The sequence below is a fragment of the Daldinia vernicosa genome, assembly GCF_022497035.1.
Source record: "Daldinia vernicosa strain CBS 139.73 unplaced genomic scaffold F5Y00scaffold_20, whole genome shotgun sequence".
NCBI lineage: Eukaryota > Fungi > Ascomycota > Sordariomycetes > Xylariales > Hypoxylaceae > Daldinia > Daldinia vernicosa.
In genome coordinates this window covers 1-15,679 of record NW_025953936.1, presented here as the reverse complement: position 1 = coordinate 15,679, position 15,679 = coordinate 1, and the positions used below count along the sequence as shown (strand labels likewise).

Here is a 15,679-nt window from a genome sequence, read left to right as displayed (position 1 = left end):
ATAGAAAAATGGAAATATTTGATGGGAAAGGTCAGGTAACAGACCTTACAACACCCGAGTTAAGTCTATAAAGTGTAATACTCAACATGCAGTTCTAGTATAAGAATGAGTGTATTTCTAACTTGTAGAGCTAATGCTGGTACCCTAATGGCATAAGTCAACAACCTATTTGTAACACATTCTTGTTTTTCGTATATCCCTTTCCGTCCGCTCTTGTGTAATTATCGTGATCCTGTCATCTCTTTCCCTTTCCCCCAGCCACCAACGACATGAGTGTAATTCGACACTAGGCTCTACGCATAGGCGAGTGCGTACTAGACATTATTTGCCAACAAGTACATGCATACCGGATATGATGAAACCCGTAACCTGATTAAAGGTATGTTGTCATTTCCAGCTGCATTCGACAACGCAACACGACGCTCTTGTATCACCAAGGTACATGTGTTATAACTTGAAACAAAGGATTTTATATCCTCCCACCGCCTTTACAATTCTGCATCGTAATACAAATCACGCGGCACTAGCAGATCTCGAATCCCAGTTTTGCTATTTCTGCAGGCTGTCAATCGTATATTGGACAGGGATCGTGGCTGTGTTGATGAGATGTCTTACATAGAAAAAGCCAATTCTGGGTGCTTACGCAATACGTTATATGCCAACACATTGCCTACCTAGTTATTTTCGGAGGGATAGAAGGAAATACAATATAGTATGACGCACGGGGAACTTTATTGATGCCTGTCGTGATTTTGTTTTGGGAGAGAAATGTTAGCTAGCCACTTGCATTGGGCGTTGCGGGCGCTAACTAACAAATAGCAAGGCGTTGGTGCATTGCATATGTACCTAGGAGGTAATATCAAAAGTCGGTGTCAGGATTCTAGATGAGACATCTAGAACAAAGAACGTGTTTCGCTAGATAGGTCTAGAGTTCCTCGCGGAAAAACGGCGTTGTTTCCATACTGTTTGGTTCCGCCTCGTGACAGTCGACGAGCTACTGTACGAGGCGCCTCTCCCGCATGTTGCTCCACATGGCGCTCCGCGGGAAGCACCCGGTTTTTCGACGCGGCTGACATAAACCCACGGTAGAAGGCAGTGAGTGAGAGTGCCGTACGATACGAGAGTCTCCCAACGGCATACGCTGCTGCGATGTCCCCGCTAGAGTGGCCTACCACTACGGAAGGGTGCACACGTTCCATCGCGAAGTGGTGTGACGAGAGCTATCTGGAGTGCCGTGATGGCCGGTTGCGCAATTTCGGCCTTGTTAATTTCATTGATATCCTCCTGGCGGAAAATCTTCGCCTTAAGATCCTAGGTAGCGCCAACCTCTCTGAGAATATCACGTGAGGTACGAATGGAATCACGGAATATGGAAGAGGGCGTTGTTTGATTAAATAGCTCAGGACCCGTTCCAGCTCATTGCGCGGCTTGGCCTGTGAAGGTAAAGATAATGTTTCTTCCAGAGGGCATTGGTTCATCAGGAATAGTTTGGCGGCCCTGCCCAAGACCGCGTAGTAGAGTGTCCAAGTTGGTAGCCACGCTACTAAAACGCCAAGGAAGTGCTGAACGATGATGAGACAGTGTATAAGAGAGATCAGCCAGCCACACAGCCACATATCAGGGTGCTTCTCAATCCAGTCAGTGTAGGACTCAGGTATAGAGTTAAGCGACGAGCAACTATTTCCGAGAGAATAGAAAGATGATAATACATGGCTGAGCAGGAGTCGGGACCCTCGTTATCTGCTTTTAATCCCTTGTCAAGAATGATGTGGGCGTTGACTCCACCATATCCAAAGCTGTTAGTAGAGAGTCGCAAAAAGCCTTTTCATGCTATGGCAATTTCGGAATGTGTAATCGATCCAGGGGTAAACCAGGTTTGTGGGTAATAAGTCCTACAACAGGGGGAATCACTCCTTGGTCAAGAATCAAAATTCCTTTGAGAAGGCTAACGAGACCACTATTGGTGCTTTCAGTATGGCCTATGTTTCCCTTATTAGGGCCAACAGCCACGCCTGATGCCATGGTAATATACGACAAATCATCGAGTTGTTTCGACTACATAGCAGGCAACAAAAGATTAATAGCCGCTTACACCTAGGTGGTTCGGTTGGAATTAGGACAACGCTTTTAAGGAGTCCCTATCTGGCCGAGATCCATACCATGCAAAATGGCGATCCCTAATCAGCGCCAAAAAGCTTGTCTCTCATGAATATGGATGTCTGTAACATATTTTTATAGTCTATATAGCCTTGCTATCCAATATACGTCCTCCAAGCATACGCTGTGTTTATTAAGTTATCTTGCCAGTATTAAATACAATATGCCCCTTAATATCGGCTTACTTTGAAGATTTATGTTCACAGTCAATATTGATTACGTAAATTTATCCCCGCGGCTATCTTAATTGCTAGCGTCTCACTTGTTGAGCATATAAGGGGCATTTCCCTTGATGACAACACAACCATAACATCCATGGTTCCAACCTTAAACAACAAGGGCACAGACTATCCAAGAAGGCCCGAGAACTGAACTTACTACCCAAGTTTACTTTATAAGTCTAGATTTCCCTTTCCATTATTGCCAGCCCTGGTGTAGTCGGAAGCACGGCGGAGCTCGGGTTTCTGATCTGAGCGCATAGTTCCGCAGGTCTGGGTTCGAATCCCAGGGGCGGGATATATCCTTCTTTTCCATAATTTGTATTTCTTTTAAACAACAGAAACAGTTATTGAATTGAATTGTGATTACGGTTATTACTTAGCAAGTACTTTACTTTCATTCGGCATATCAGGGAATCTTTTAGCAGCAAATATCTATTCGTCGGAGACGGTATATGTGTTTTGGATAGCATCAAATTTGGAACCGACTTAAGGCCCGGCTGTCACGAGGTGAGCCCAAAAAATATGCAACCAACTTCGTTATTCCACGAGGAACTCTAACTTATCTAGCGAGCCTGTGGCTCGTATATACATACATATGTGTTCTTTTCTCTAGAAGTCTCATTTAAAATCCCGACACCAGTTCGGTATTTACACAGCCAATATGTATCCAGGAAAGAAAAACTAGATTTATCATACACGACATGGAACACATATTCCCCCTGAGGACTTCACACATTGAATTTTCTTTTCCATTTATACCTATGATATGGATATAAATTATTTTAGGGTCTCCGGAATATTTATTCGGCCAAAAAATAGGTAATCCATGGGAATAGTATAGTTGCCTAGACTAAGATGAGACAACTTCTTCGAAGCAAATTACAATACGGTAAAATAAAATAATTTAAATATCGACGTCCAGACCGTGCCAGAGACGGGTGTTTCGGCTTCCTGCCCATCGTTTAATACATGTACCAACAGGCTACAATAAATAAAAGTCCCCTATGTTTTCGCTGGTGTCCCAATAACGAAACTTCCCCTGAAGCCTCCATCCCGACTAAACTAAACAAACCCCCTAACACCCCTTAGTATTCTCTACTATCGCTCATAGATATCTAGGTAGGTACTATTGCTGCAAGATATTTAGCGCTTCGATTCTATGGTTAGGGATAATCAGGGCACATTAGGTACATTATCAATAGTAGGGGTAGCCGCGCATATTATCCAAAAACCTCCCGACGTCGATTGATGATACCCCATATACAACCGGGGAAAAGCAATGGAATTCCGAATACATAATAATAACCGTAATATTATTACAATAAATAAAGATGGTTCAATTTCCCCTTTCGCCATAGAACCCCCGGCCCCTTTAGGATTAAGTAACAAGGATCCTCTGCGGGGTGTGTTTGAGGTGCGGGAATGATTGGTGAATGACAGGGCTATAGCGATGTCGGCTCCTGATATATGGTTTGGCGATTTCTCGTTTTCGCTGCTTTGTTCGAGACAGATCCTCCGCGGGGGTTGCGTCGCATTGGTCTGACTCTACGAGAGCGGAATACGCTCGTTTGGTGCCTAGAGTACCTGTCTGCGGCTCTGTACCCTTGGGGTCGATGATAGATACCGAGCTGTCTTTGCCTAGTTGTACTGGGCTCGGCCTCCTTAACTCTGTTTCTGTCTTGAAGAGTTGCGTCATTGTCATGTTCTTCGGTGGAATAACGACAGGTGCCGGATCATCTCTCTCCTCGTCGGGATTGTTATCCTCTGTTGTGGGACGGGGCGTATCCAATTCTGTTGGGATAGTTGGGCTACTCCTCCGCAACTTTGGAAATTCATTCTCGATAAGATCATCAATGAGATCGAAGTCTTCATTTGCTGTGTCATCGGATATGTTAGGTCCCCAGGGCATATCGAGGTCGTCCCAATCTGAGTCGATCTCTAGACTGTCTTGTTCTTTGGCAAGGCGACTTTCGTCGTAGGTAATTTCTCCGCTGTCCGGTAGAGCTATAATAGAACGAGGTTTACAACATCCACTGTCTACAAATTCACCCCACGTATCTTTCATCCACTCAAATACACGAGGGGGGCAGGATGACTTTGGGTTGATAGGTCTGTTGAAAGTTCCGTTATAGTTGGATTTGATAGATCTTTCCTCTAGTTCGGCATCGTAGTGGAAAGCCTGATGGCCATGTAAGTCAGTCCACGTGAGGGTTCTTGGGTGTCGAAGGAATTGTAGGTTGTGCCGGTTTGCTGCTTCGGCAGCTTGGTAGAGGCGGAGCCAATTCACCAAGCATGACAGACAGGGCTTCCACACTGGCCAGGCCACTATTCTTCGTTTGATGTTATGGCGGCTAGGGAGAGAATTTTTGACGGAGAATTGAGTTATGTCACAACGGCAGATGTTGGATGCATTACATTTCCTTTGGTCGCATGGGGGGGCAGCAATCTGGATAGCTCGGTCTTGGTAGATGATATAGACTCCTTCATCGGGAACGTCAAGATCCAAACCGGGCTGCTGGTTGATACCAGATATGATGGTGGTTTGTAGTTGACCATCGCTTCCATGGGAGGCTACTACGACAGCAACAGATCGGGATGGTGTTGATTTGCAGGCGAGGCGACCGTGGCAAATAGCCATCCTAAACGAGATGGGAAGTTAGAATATACGTAAATTCTGTGTCGTAGCTTGTAAAGCAAAGATAGGGTCGGTAAGCTAAGATATTTTCGTGTAGATGATAATAGTAGGCTAAAAAGAACCTGCGAGAATAGAGTCTTTGTTGTGTCTTTCACAATAGTTGACAGAGTGGAGAATGGAGAGTTGATGCGGCGAGAGAGAGAAGACGTAAGAAGGCTATATAGTGACTCGGGATGCTAGATTTGCCTCTGAGGTCAGCATGACAGTTCCAATACAATGACTATGTTTCACTTGACAAGACACTATCAATACAAGCACCAACATCGGACTGTTCAGCTTGCGGTAGGACAATGTGAATGTGTTAGGAATAAAGCTGATGTGTGGACGTCTGAATGTTGAAAGGGGTAACCTTGGGTCTACAAGATATCTGTCGGAACCGCATGGTGCTTATTAGATAAGGTGTCCATGGTGAATGATTGTTAAAGTATACCAGAGAATGGACATTGAAAGTAAGACCTTTAGATGTCTCAGGAGTGGTATAGAAGGTAGGCCATAAAAGGGGCTTGTGCGCGAAGCAAAGTCTATTTAGATATGCTGAATAACTAACATTTGCCTCCTACAAAGCAGTTAGCTAGTGTTGATTTAGGACGCCAAATTGTATAAAGTACCTGTTGTATAAAGTAGTTGAGCCTTACCTGGCCATATATACCCCTTTGGGTGCTTCATTGTTTGACTAAACTTAGGAGCTGGTAGAAGAATAGAGGTCTTACATGGATGCCTGATAACCTTTGAAATAGTGATAATCTTGAGAAAACAATCCAAGACCGTTAAGTGAGTTGTTACCTAACGATGGTAAACGGACTAACGTTGTCTGGGCGGCAGTGTAGGTATAACTTGTCTGTTTTCTTCGCATACAAACGTAACCCCCCTCCCGAATAATGGTACCAAGCTACCGTCCCTTACAGGAATCTTATTTAGGCTGCCCCGGCACCGTGGTACCTGAACCTGAGATAAACATACAGAACGGAAGCGCAAAGAGTCCGGGGAACAGTGTGATTTGATCCTTCCAGCCCAACCATCAACCTAACCTAACTTGCCCCGTATGATGGCTTACAATCTAGTGATAACAAGGAGGCGAAAAGAACCGGAGAAGAGCCTGATGAAATACATACCACTTTCGTAATAGTGATACTACTGTACCCTGTAGATGTCAAAGTATTGGGTTCAAGAAATTATCGGCTTGCTCTAGCACCAAGTTCAAGATTTCGATGGATGAATGTATGTAAATTGGGGATCTGCCTCGCAACATATGAAATTGATATTGCCCTATTCATACGATGTTCATCATCGAATCAGTGATGCCAGACATAGCCTCTACACGTGTCATGGTATGACTTGTAGCCCCTGTCAATACCTGGCAATGTTAGGCCGTGATTGGGCCAACGCCGTAGATCAGGTGAAGTCGCGTAGGATGCAATCGGTCAAAGTAGGCCAAAATACGTGTCATCGCAGAAGGCGTGTTGTATTTCCTAGCACGAAATACATGCTAGCTCGAATGTTCCGTCCGTAGACCATAGAGCGCAAAACCCTTCCCATGCATGCAAAGTGCAAAGTACTGCCGAAAACGAGAAACCGGACCCCAATTCCATAGTCATCCTCATCAGCCGCCAGCGCCTTAAATTTCCGTGGTGACCTTGGCCTTGGCGTTGGTGACCTTGACACCCAATTGCTTCGCTCGGGCAATGATGTCGACTCGCTTTCTCGACGAGACGGCGTGGGCGATCCTGTAATATTATTAGTTAACCTGGCCGTATCCGGGTCGGAACCACCCTTTCCATGCAAATTTTTAGGAACGTACTCTGCGGCGTAGGTGCGGTTGTGCATTAGGAGCAACTCAACATCCTTGATGTTGTTGACGAGGAAGGTCTTGTGGCCGGAGGGTGTGAGGTGGCGGGTCTTCTTGTTGGAGCCGAAACCGATCTATATCGCAAAATTCATATTAGCATGATACTCTTTTCCACCTAATATCGCCACATCTAAATATCTAAATATTCATAGCTTGAGATATTTTCGAGGGCGAATTATCTGAACGAGGAATGGCACGTACCGAGGGCATGGCAGTGTTGCCACGGAATCGTCGTCGGACTCGGTTGTCAATACCCTTGGGCTTGCGCCAGCTGGAGGAGAGACATTTGAACCGATCGCTCTGGTGGCGGTTGAAGCTCTTGGTTCCTACAAAATAAATTCCGTCAATATCTCTCCCTCAATATTTCATCATCCATAGCCTCGATCCATAAGATCCATAACCGGAGCGCATCGCGACAATCGAGAGGAAAAGTGACGGGGAAGGAGTCGAACGTACGCTTCTTGACGATCGGGACGTGCTTCTTAGCGGCAACCATCTTGAGGGAATAATTGTTAGCTAAGAATTATCTTTGGCAAAAAAAAGTAGTGTAGCCGCAACGGTGGTAGATATTTATTTACCTTGACTGATTTCCTAGAGGTGTCGTGATGGGTGGATGTATGGTGATGGGCTGCTGGTCTCTACCGCAAAAATTGAGGTACGTTACGTGTAGAGGGACCGAAACTTTCCAATGGGCACAACAGCCGAATTTTGCGCTAAGGGTTTTTGTTAGGGTTGGTGAAATTTATCACGTGTGGACAAATAGATGGAATTAGTGGGGTCGAAAAGTTTCGGCTCAGCTTGGCCCTAGCGCTAGCCACCTAATGGAACCATTCACCCACCCACTTTCAGCCCCAAGTGGCTTTACTCTACTGGTGTATGTACCCAAGTACCTAACTTGGTTAGGTAGACCAGAGATACATCAAGGTATCTACCTATTTCTCAAGAGTTCCAACTTGCCTTAGTTAAGTACATTAGATACGGAATTACTCCCATTTTATTCAACTTAACTGATCTTTCACCCTCGTTCAACTCAACTTCACTTTGATGTTATCATTTCTCGATACGATACTGCCTTTATTTCAGGGCCTACTACTTAGCACAATAGCGATTCATCACCCAGAGATGCATGTCTGGTCTATACAAGCCACTGAGTATCTAAGGTAGGAGACTATCTAATAATAAACTCCCCCTGATCAGAGTTTAGAGTTGCTATTAGAAATTTCGAAAGGAGATATGCCATTAATCCTCCTTCCAGGGGAGAAGTCCTGCCAGGATCTTTCTTGCCTCTATCTATCCTATTTCCATCCCTCTCCATAACTCGGTTACGCACCTGAATCGAATGATGGAGAAATGCCTATGCCTCATCGTAACCCTGACTCGCCTTCACGGTGTTTCCAGTCTTTACTAATCGAAGCTCATGTCTCATAATTCATTACTGCTGGGCACATTGTGCTTGTCCGCCGGCCTCGTCGTCATCATCTTCCCATCCATCTCCGAATCGCGGATCCCCAGAGTTGGCACCCATCTAATATAAAGTCAGTATATTTTACTCTTGTCAGTAATGCAGGGAATACGACATACCTCATCAATATCTGCATCGTCTTCGTATGCAACGTCATCAACTTCCTCGGCTTTGATCTCCGGTGGTGGGCCAGGTAGTAGCTTCTGAAGAGATTCGTAGGCCGCATCGTCCTTGAGCCATCCGTCCTCGGGGAACTCAATCTTAACGACAAGATACAAGTCACCTTTAGCCTCACCCCGTTTCACCGGCATTCCTTCTCCTTCCACCTTAAGTACCTGTCCTGGGCGTAGGACCTTTCCTCGAGGGTGGTTGATATGGATACCTCGGCCATCAAGATGTTTGACGACAACACGAGAAAACCCACATAGGGCCTCGGCAAGAGTAATGTCCAGGTCAGCAGAAAGATCGTTGCCGATGCGGTTGAATACCTCGTGGGGTTCTTCCTCAAGGATGAAGACGAGGTTGCCAGGGGTCTGGTCGGGGTTCTGGTCAGCCTCGCCCTCTAGCACGATGCGCTCACCTTGGCGCGAGCCACGAGGAATATAGATCTCTAGCGGCTTCGTCTCGGGAACGGTCCGGTTGCCTTTGCACTTCTTGCATCGATCTTTCTCTTTGAAGTAGTTGCCAGAGCCTTGACACCTATCACATACGGCCGATTCACGAGTGACCAGACCAGGGCCAACTTGTCGGAAGGCCTCTACCATACCATGTCCCTTGCAGCGATCGCATTGTGTGGGCTTCACCTTCTCTTTGCCGCCGGTCCCCTTGCAAGTCGCGCAGATGACGTTCTTGTTGGCTGCGAATTTGACAGTCTTGCCTTTGTAGAGATCCTCCAAGCTGACAGAGTACTTGGACTCCTCGTCAGCGCCGCGCCTGGGCCGTCTGGGACCTCCTCCGGGACCTCCCATGCCACCGCCCACTCCCATGCCAAACATCTGGGCAAGTATATCGTTGATATCTACTTCTTCGCCCATGCCTCCTCCCCTTGATGAATCGAAGGCTGCCATGCCATGCCTGTCGTATAAGGCACGCTTTTCTTCATCTCGAAGAATCTCGTAGGCTTGAGTAACCGACTTGAACTTGACTTCGGACTCTACTCGTTGGTCTTCGGGAACTTTATCGGGGTGATGTTGGAGTGCGAGCTAAAATATGGCGATTCAATTAGCATGTTTAGCGCGGAGTCAAGGTAGACGCGAGGGTTCCTCACCTTCCGGTAGGCCTTCTTTATGTCATTTTGGCTTGCATCCTTGTCGACGCCGAGAAGCTCTGGGGTCGTTGAGTCAGCAATCAAATTCTGCGGATGTACGTAAAGTCGCGATACAGGAAAGCGGACAAGCGGACGAGCAGACAACTTACCGTACAAGTCAATATCGTCGCTACCGGCACCCGGACCAGGTGACGCCATTGCGAAATGTAGTCGTCGGAATGAAGCAGATAGCCTTGTGTTTTCTCTGCAGAGATTATGGCCGTAGGGATAAAGTGGGTTGGTTCTTGAAGTAGGAAAATATTTGGCGGGGCAGTTTTTGAGCCTTGGACCTTTGGACCTTGGACCCTTTGGATAACGACACTAGAAGTGGATGCGTAAATGGTGTGACCAACCTTGATGCGCAGTAACTTATCCTTGACTAGCTTGAAAGAATTTAAGATTTCCTAAGAAATCTCAAATTCGACAAGTTTTTGATGCGAGGAAAGAAATTTACAAGGCTGAGTTGTTGTAAAGAGCGGGTTCTACAAACTTGCGTGTATATCGACTTTAGCCTTTCGTTACCCCCCACATCCTTGGTGTTAGGCTAGGTAAGTACAGGACTACCTATGTAACTACGTAATTTCTAAGCGCCCTGGAAAGGTACATAATTCGCATATTATGTAAGTACGTACTTTAGAAGTAGTTACCTATTCTCAACGGTTCATCGGCTACTAGTCATTACCAAAAGCTGCACGATTTCGAAACTTTGCGCCTCTATCGCGTCTCACCAACGAAACCCAACGAATCAAAGCTTGTCGATAATCTAGTGCCTATCCACTAGAACAAAGCTAAAAATTTTTAAATAGAAATATCGCAGCACAGAGATCAGTAGTGTACGATAAGGCTCGATAAGATATATCTCTGGTCTATTCAGCAACTCATGCAGTCAGAAGAGAAAATTAATGGCTGGGTCTTGGCATTTGACCTCCTTAAATGATTAGAGTAAAACACATGATAAAATGATCATGATAAAAATATAAAAATTATCTTGAACAATAGTAAAAGCCAAAGAGTTAGATAGTGTATGGTGTTGAATTTAGGGTGAAATGCCAAGACCCGGCCATTAATTTTCTCTTCTAACTGTTATGCCAACCATCCCCTGAGTCAAGAGTCTACGTGAAGTCATCACGAATTCAGCCGCCTCAGTTAACTTTCATCTCGTATTAGATAATCAATATTTTCTCGTCACATCCCCTAATCAGGTTACTTCCTCCGCAATCCTTCAGTCGATCACTTTACTTTTTTTATACGTTGGAGTCATGCAACTCAGCCGTAATAGGGCTTCCCCGAGGGTGTCGTGCATTGTGAACTTCTCAGCTGCGAAAGTGATGCTTTTGGTCTCTAATACCTACGCTCCAAAAGCGCATCTATGATATGATTTCCTCAGTTAGAAAGCTAAACCACTAGTTAAGTAATGTGTATAGCTAACGTATATATCATAATATTTATGAGGTGTTTCTTAACTGCTTAGGAGGGGGTGTAATATGTCGAATGGTTGACTATCGCATCATATCTTTGAGGACTATATGGTGGAAGAATCACGAGCCCTCGAAAAAATTCACGCTCCCCTTGCGTGGTGGGATCACTATATACCTAGCTGCTGACGTGGTTATGATGCATCTAGCTGATCTGGCGATATTTTTTCTAATAAGTCTACATACGTTAAGCCTCGCGGTGAACGATCAGCCATGTTATGCTATACCACTTTTCACGCATCTCCAGATAGCACACCCGGCCTTCGCACCTTTTATATTCGACCTTCCAATCCTAAGTCTCTCCTAATTTCTCTTTTCACTCATGTTTTATGAAACTCCACTCCACGGTCTACACGATGCAGTCCTCGGTCCTATCTCCTCCTAGCTGGTTCCATTCCAGAGAAGGCATAGCTTTAGGCCAGGCTGCCTCTCGAGCAGGCGTTGCTAATGTCGTCCTGAATTTCACCGAGTTTGATTTCACAAAGGCCTTCAACTTCATCAAGGAGAAGCTTAGCCCTGAGTTCGTGCAGGAATACTGGCTTGTCTCGGTGGCAGATGCTTCCAGGGGGTGTTATATCAGCTGCCGCAAGGTTTCCATATGTTGGTTTTCTATTAAATTCCTTGATGTGCTGTGGTGCCTGCTTTGTATGTGAATTATATAACCGGTTCCCTGCGATTTCTACCTACCACCGGCTAACAGACAAGCACTTAGTCAGTAGGACTGCTGGGCCTTCTCCCTGGTACCATCGTAAGTAACTCTCAATCTTGTAGCATATAATTAATTATTAGAGTAATTATTAATCTGGCTTGCCGCAGTGCTTGATGGACTCAATGTGACGAAGCCTAACGGTACCGCCGATGGCACGATTGACGTCGTCACTCTCAATCGTAATATTTTCGAGAAACCGAACGATGCCGATGTCATTATCCACCAGGAACTTGACGAATTCTTCCCCATGAAAATTGCGATGCCGGAGAACATCACTCTGACACCATTGACAGGACGTTCCAAGCGTTCAGTAACAGCCCACCATCGCCGTGTTCTTCGGTTCACATACTAATAGTCTAAGGCAGGCCGCAGATGATCTTGACCGACCACGAATCAGAATCAAGAGCTCGCCCAAAGACTACTAGTGATGGGATTTAGAAAGAAGGGCCAGACGAAGACTAGCATGATAGGATCCTCAAGTGATGTTAAAATGCGGCCGAAGGGATGCTGCTAACACTTTTGAGATGATGATGGATTCCATCCTAATAGTTGGTCTATCTGTTAAGGGTAGTTATAAAGGGGCCAGGTCAGGGGTACCTTTTAGCAACGGTTTCCTACTTATAGCCGATTCAATTCTTGTATTGGACATGGATGGCCAGTTGGGTGGTGTACGGAGATATGAACAGCTCTAAGCACTGGGATGACTTCACGTTTCTATTATGTCTCGATAGTTCTCATGGTATATTTCCTCATGCATCTCTAAGTATTCATTAGGTAGTCGATCATTACTTCCATATATCTAACCTTTCTTAAAACCCAGTCTCTCAACGGTTGTGGCACACCAGATGTCACAGATATATTATATTGGATGAACCTTGAGGTTTCATCTGCTGCCTGCTTTTCCCAATAAGCCTCCGCTCCAATCTAGATTAAATATGCGTGCTACTGGTAACAGCCTGGTATCATACAACCCATAAGATCTATGCTAGCCCTAAAAAAAATCCGATCCCCAGGTCTAATGCTTCTATGCTATTGTTACAAGGAGAGATGGGGGTGTATAATATGGCAGAAGTAGAATAAAGGGGGGTGGGTCGGTTTCCACAGAGGTTTCCTAGAACCTGGAAATATCCCGCCCGAATATCCACGACATAGCCCAGTAGAAGGGTACCGTGATCTTGTTCCTGACGCTCATGCTTCGCGTTAGGTACGCGGTACGCCATAGGACCCAAGCCGTCCAGCCCTTTAACTCGTCGGCATCGCTCTGGTGAATAGCCGTCCAGCTGCCGAGATAAGTCATAGTACCCCAATTGCGGAACTGAAAAGGTTTCTGATCTACGTCGCCCTTGTTCAACCTCCTCGCGAGATGCGCTGCTTGCTGGCTAGCAACTTGCGCCGTAGCGGGTAGACTCATCCCAGGGATCACCGAGCAATCGCCGACACTGTAAACATCCGGTATCAGTGCAGCTTTTTGTTCCTGGGTAGGAACCGACTCCGACGCGGAAGAATGTGGAATCATATTCACGCGGAGGTTTGCGTCGGTGATGATGCCGCCCGTCTTTGGGTCCCTTTGTAGCTGCATATCAGCATCTAAACCCGGCATTTTGAAGACTTTGCTCTCCAATTTCTGGATGAGCGGGTTCTGCATCAACCCTGTGCTCCATACCACGATGCCAGCGCCAATCTCCTTGTCGCCGCACTCCTTAATCTTTAGTTTTAGACAACCCTCACATTCCTCGTCAGGTCGGACGCGTTGTAGGTGGTGTTCTGTCTTCACCTTGATACCCTCGCGGTTGAACCGGTCCATAGCATAGTCGGCCAGTTTCTTGTCGAACATTGGGAGCACTTTTGGCGCCACATCGTACACCGTAATGCTGACGAATTTCATGAGATCCGGATAGGTTTTTGTTAGGTCGTCCCGTATTAAGTCGTGTAGCTCGGCAGCATACTCTATGCCGGTTGGGCCGCCGCCTACGATCGCGAAATGGAGTAGCTTCTTGCAGTCTTCGTCAGATGTAACTGGGAGCGCCGCCTTCTCGAAGTTCTGCAGCACCCTCATCCGGATCTTCCTAGCGTCGCCGATGTCCCGTAAGAAATTAGCGTGCTCTCGGACACCCTCAATTCCGAACGTCTGACTGTACGAACCGACGGCAATGACTAGTTTGTCATACTCGACGTCGAACATGGCCCCTTTAACACCATCTGGACGATGCTTATCAGCTAGCCAGGTTTTTGATGCGATATCGTCTGACGTATTAGCCTCTACGCGGATAACTTTACGCGCAAAGTCAATATCGTCAGCCCATCCCTGGTGAAACTTGTCTAGACCGAGTCTCCTGACAGGTTCTGTAACGGCACGGAATTCGAGAGTGCCGACCGCAGTACCTGCAAGTAAAGGGGTAAAGACGAAGTATGAGCGAGGAGAGATCATGATGCGCTCGTATTTTTTAGGGTCGAGACTGCGAGCGAAGCCATAGCCAGCCCATCCAGAACCCAGAATCACCACTCGCTCCTTTCTACGGCCATTTTGGGTAGCCGTGCTGGCCTGTCGTAAGCCGCGGGGAATGCATTGTAGTTGATGATCTAATCCAGAAGGGTTCGATAAGGCAACTGAGCTTCTGGTTAGCAAACGATGGCTTGCCCTAACGGTATTATTCATTGAAGGTGTCGTGGCCATGATGGGTTAACCATACACGAGATACCTAGCAGAGAGTTGTTCTACTTCAAGTTTGGGTCAGATGGCCTCTATGACTTCGATGCCTCCTATAAAACATGTTATTTGCTGATGAAAAGACGTTGATATAAAAAATGTAAAAGTGACGTCTAGGTGACGAAAATAACACGGGTTGATGTAATCCACTTTGCGTCTTTTCTTTAATCTCACCGCCGGTGCCAGCTTACTCAAAGTGAGGCTAAAAAAGCGCCCCTGACTCACCAACTATTCTAATTTAATATCCCGCTTGGCCGGGCTTATTAAGACTGGTACTTGCATTAACCGACGAAGCCGGGCTGGCCGGTCGCACGGTCTACCCCTTTCCGGGATTTTTTTGGGCTTCGGGGATTAAGTGGGTCTTCTTTGTTCCGAGCGGCCCATATTAAAAATAAAGGTGAAGAAGCTTATTCCCACCTTAAAAATATTTCGGTAAACTTAATTTATACTTTTTTTTTAACTATTTAATTAAAATCATTGTTTTACTTAAATATATTAATTTTTATTATCTTTAAATTAATTATTTTAATAAATTAAAAAGTTATTATATAAATTTATTTCGCATGTAATTTATATATTTATTATTAATTATTTAATTTTACTTATTATTTATTTTTAAACTTTTTATTAAAATTTTATGTAAAATAAATAAAACATAAAATACTTTAAACACGTAAAACCATAAGTTTTTTATATAATAACGAACTTTTTTTTATATTTTTTAAACTTATTTTATAATGGTTTAAACATAAATTAATAATTATATAATGTTAAATTAATTAACTTCATGTAATTTAAAAATAATTTAATTATTTATAATTTTTTATATTTTTATTTATATATTAAAGTTTTATATTTAAAATATATATATAATTTTAAATTTTAATTAAATTATTTAAATAATTAAAAATATTTATTTATTTTATAATAATTAAAAGTTTTATTATTTATATTTTATTATTAAATTAAAAAATATATTTAATTTTAATTATATTAAATAAAAAAGTTTATATAAAATATAATTTATATTAAATTTATAATATAAAATATTATCGAAAAAATAATAACCATTTTTATTAAATTTTTTAAATAATAAAAATA

General features: G+C 44.4%; 6 protein-coding genes and 1 non-coding gene across 7 annotated transcripts; 2 read left to right on the top strand and 5 right to left on the bottom strand.

Annotated features, from left to right (window-relative positions):
• Positions 1 to 893: 893 nt before the first annotated feature.
• F5Y00DRAFT_261480 (uncharacterized protein) lies at positions 894 to 1,199 on the bottom strand (the record flags this gene model as incomplete). Its single annotated transcript, XM_048011211.1, has 1 exon — positions 894 to 1,199. The coding sequence occupies one exon, from the start codon at positions 1,197 to 1,199 to the stop codon at positions 894 to 896; it is 306 nt and encodes a 101-aa protein (XP_047865271.1).
• Positions 1,200 to 2,580: 1,381 nt separating this feature from the next.
• F5Y00DRAFT_t77 lies at positions 2,581 to 2,673 on the top strand. The gene has a single exon. It is a non-coding gene; the product is annotated as a tRNA-OTHER (tRNA).
• Positions 2,674 to 3,756: 1,083 nt separating this feature from the next.
• F5Y00DRAFT_261479 (uncharacterized protein) lies at positions 3,757 to 5,016 on the bottom strand (the record flags this gene model as incomplete). Its single annotated transcript, XM_048011210.1, has 1 exon — positions 3,757 to 5,016. One exon carries the CDS (start codon positions 5,014 to 5,016, stop codon positions 3,757 to 3,759), a length of 1,260 nt encoding a protein of 419 aa, XP_047865270.1.
• A 1,619-nt stretch (positions 5,017 to 6,635) lies between these two features.
• On the bottom strand, positions 6,636 to 7,553 carry F5Y00DRAFT_65384 (60S ribosomal protein L32). Its single transcript, XM_048013964.1, has 4 exons — positions 7,376 to 7,553; positions 7,121 to 7,245; positions 6,872 to 6,993; positions 6,636 to 6,797 (listed from the first exon to the last, which is right to left on the bottom strand). The coding sequence occupies exons 1-4, from the start codon at positions 7,413 to 7,415 to the stop codon at positions 6,689 to 6,691; spliced, it is 396 nt and encodes a 131-aa protein (XP_047865269.1). The 5' UTR covers positions 7,416 to 7,553; the 3' UTR covers positions 6,636 to 6,688.
• A 386-nt stretch (positions 7,554 to 7,939) lies between these two features.
• On the bottom strand, positions 7,940 to 10,211 carry F5Y00DRAFT_235500 (DnaJ-domain-containing protein). The gene is made up of 4 exons (XM_048007570.1): positions 9,798 to 10,211; positions 9,649 to 9,707; positions 8,501 to 9,583; positions 7,940 to 8,444 (listed from the first exon to the last, which is right to left on the bottom strand). The coding sequence occupies exons 1-4, from the start codon at positions 9,844 to 9,846 to the stop codon at positions 8,352 to 8,354; spliced, it is 1,284 nt and encodes a 427-aa protein (XP_047865268.1). The 5' UTR covers positions 9,847 to 10,211; the 3' UTR covers positions 7,940 to 8,351.
• A 1,293-nt stretch (positions 10,212 to 11,504) lies between these two features.
• Positions 11,505 to 12,296, top strand: F5Y00DRAFT_269340 (uncharacterized protein; the record flags this gene model as incomplete). Its single annotated transcript, XM_048012420.1, has 4 exons — positions 11,505 to 11,807; positions 11,875 to 11,910; positions 11,979 to 12,181; positions 12,237 to 12,296. The coding sequence occupies exons 1-4, from the start codon at positions 11,519 to 11,521 to the stop codon at positions 12,294 to 12,296; spliced, it is 588 nt and encodes a 195-aa protein (XP_047865267.1). The 5' UTR covers positions 11,505 to 11,518.
• A 77-nt stretch (positions 12,297 to 12,373) lies between these two features.
• On the bottom strand, positions 12,374 to 14,954 carry F5Y00DRAFT_235498 (FAD/NAD(P)-binding domain-containing protein). The gene has a single exon (XM_048007569.1). The coding sequence runs from the start codon at positions 14,543 to 14,545 to the stop codon at positions 12,983 to 12,985; it is 1,563 nt and encodes a 520-aa protein (XP_047865266.1). The 5' UTR covers positions 14,546 to 14,954; the 3' UTR covers positions 12,374 to 12,982.
• Between the last annotated feature and the right edge of the window lie 725 nt (positions 14,955 to 15,679).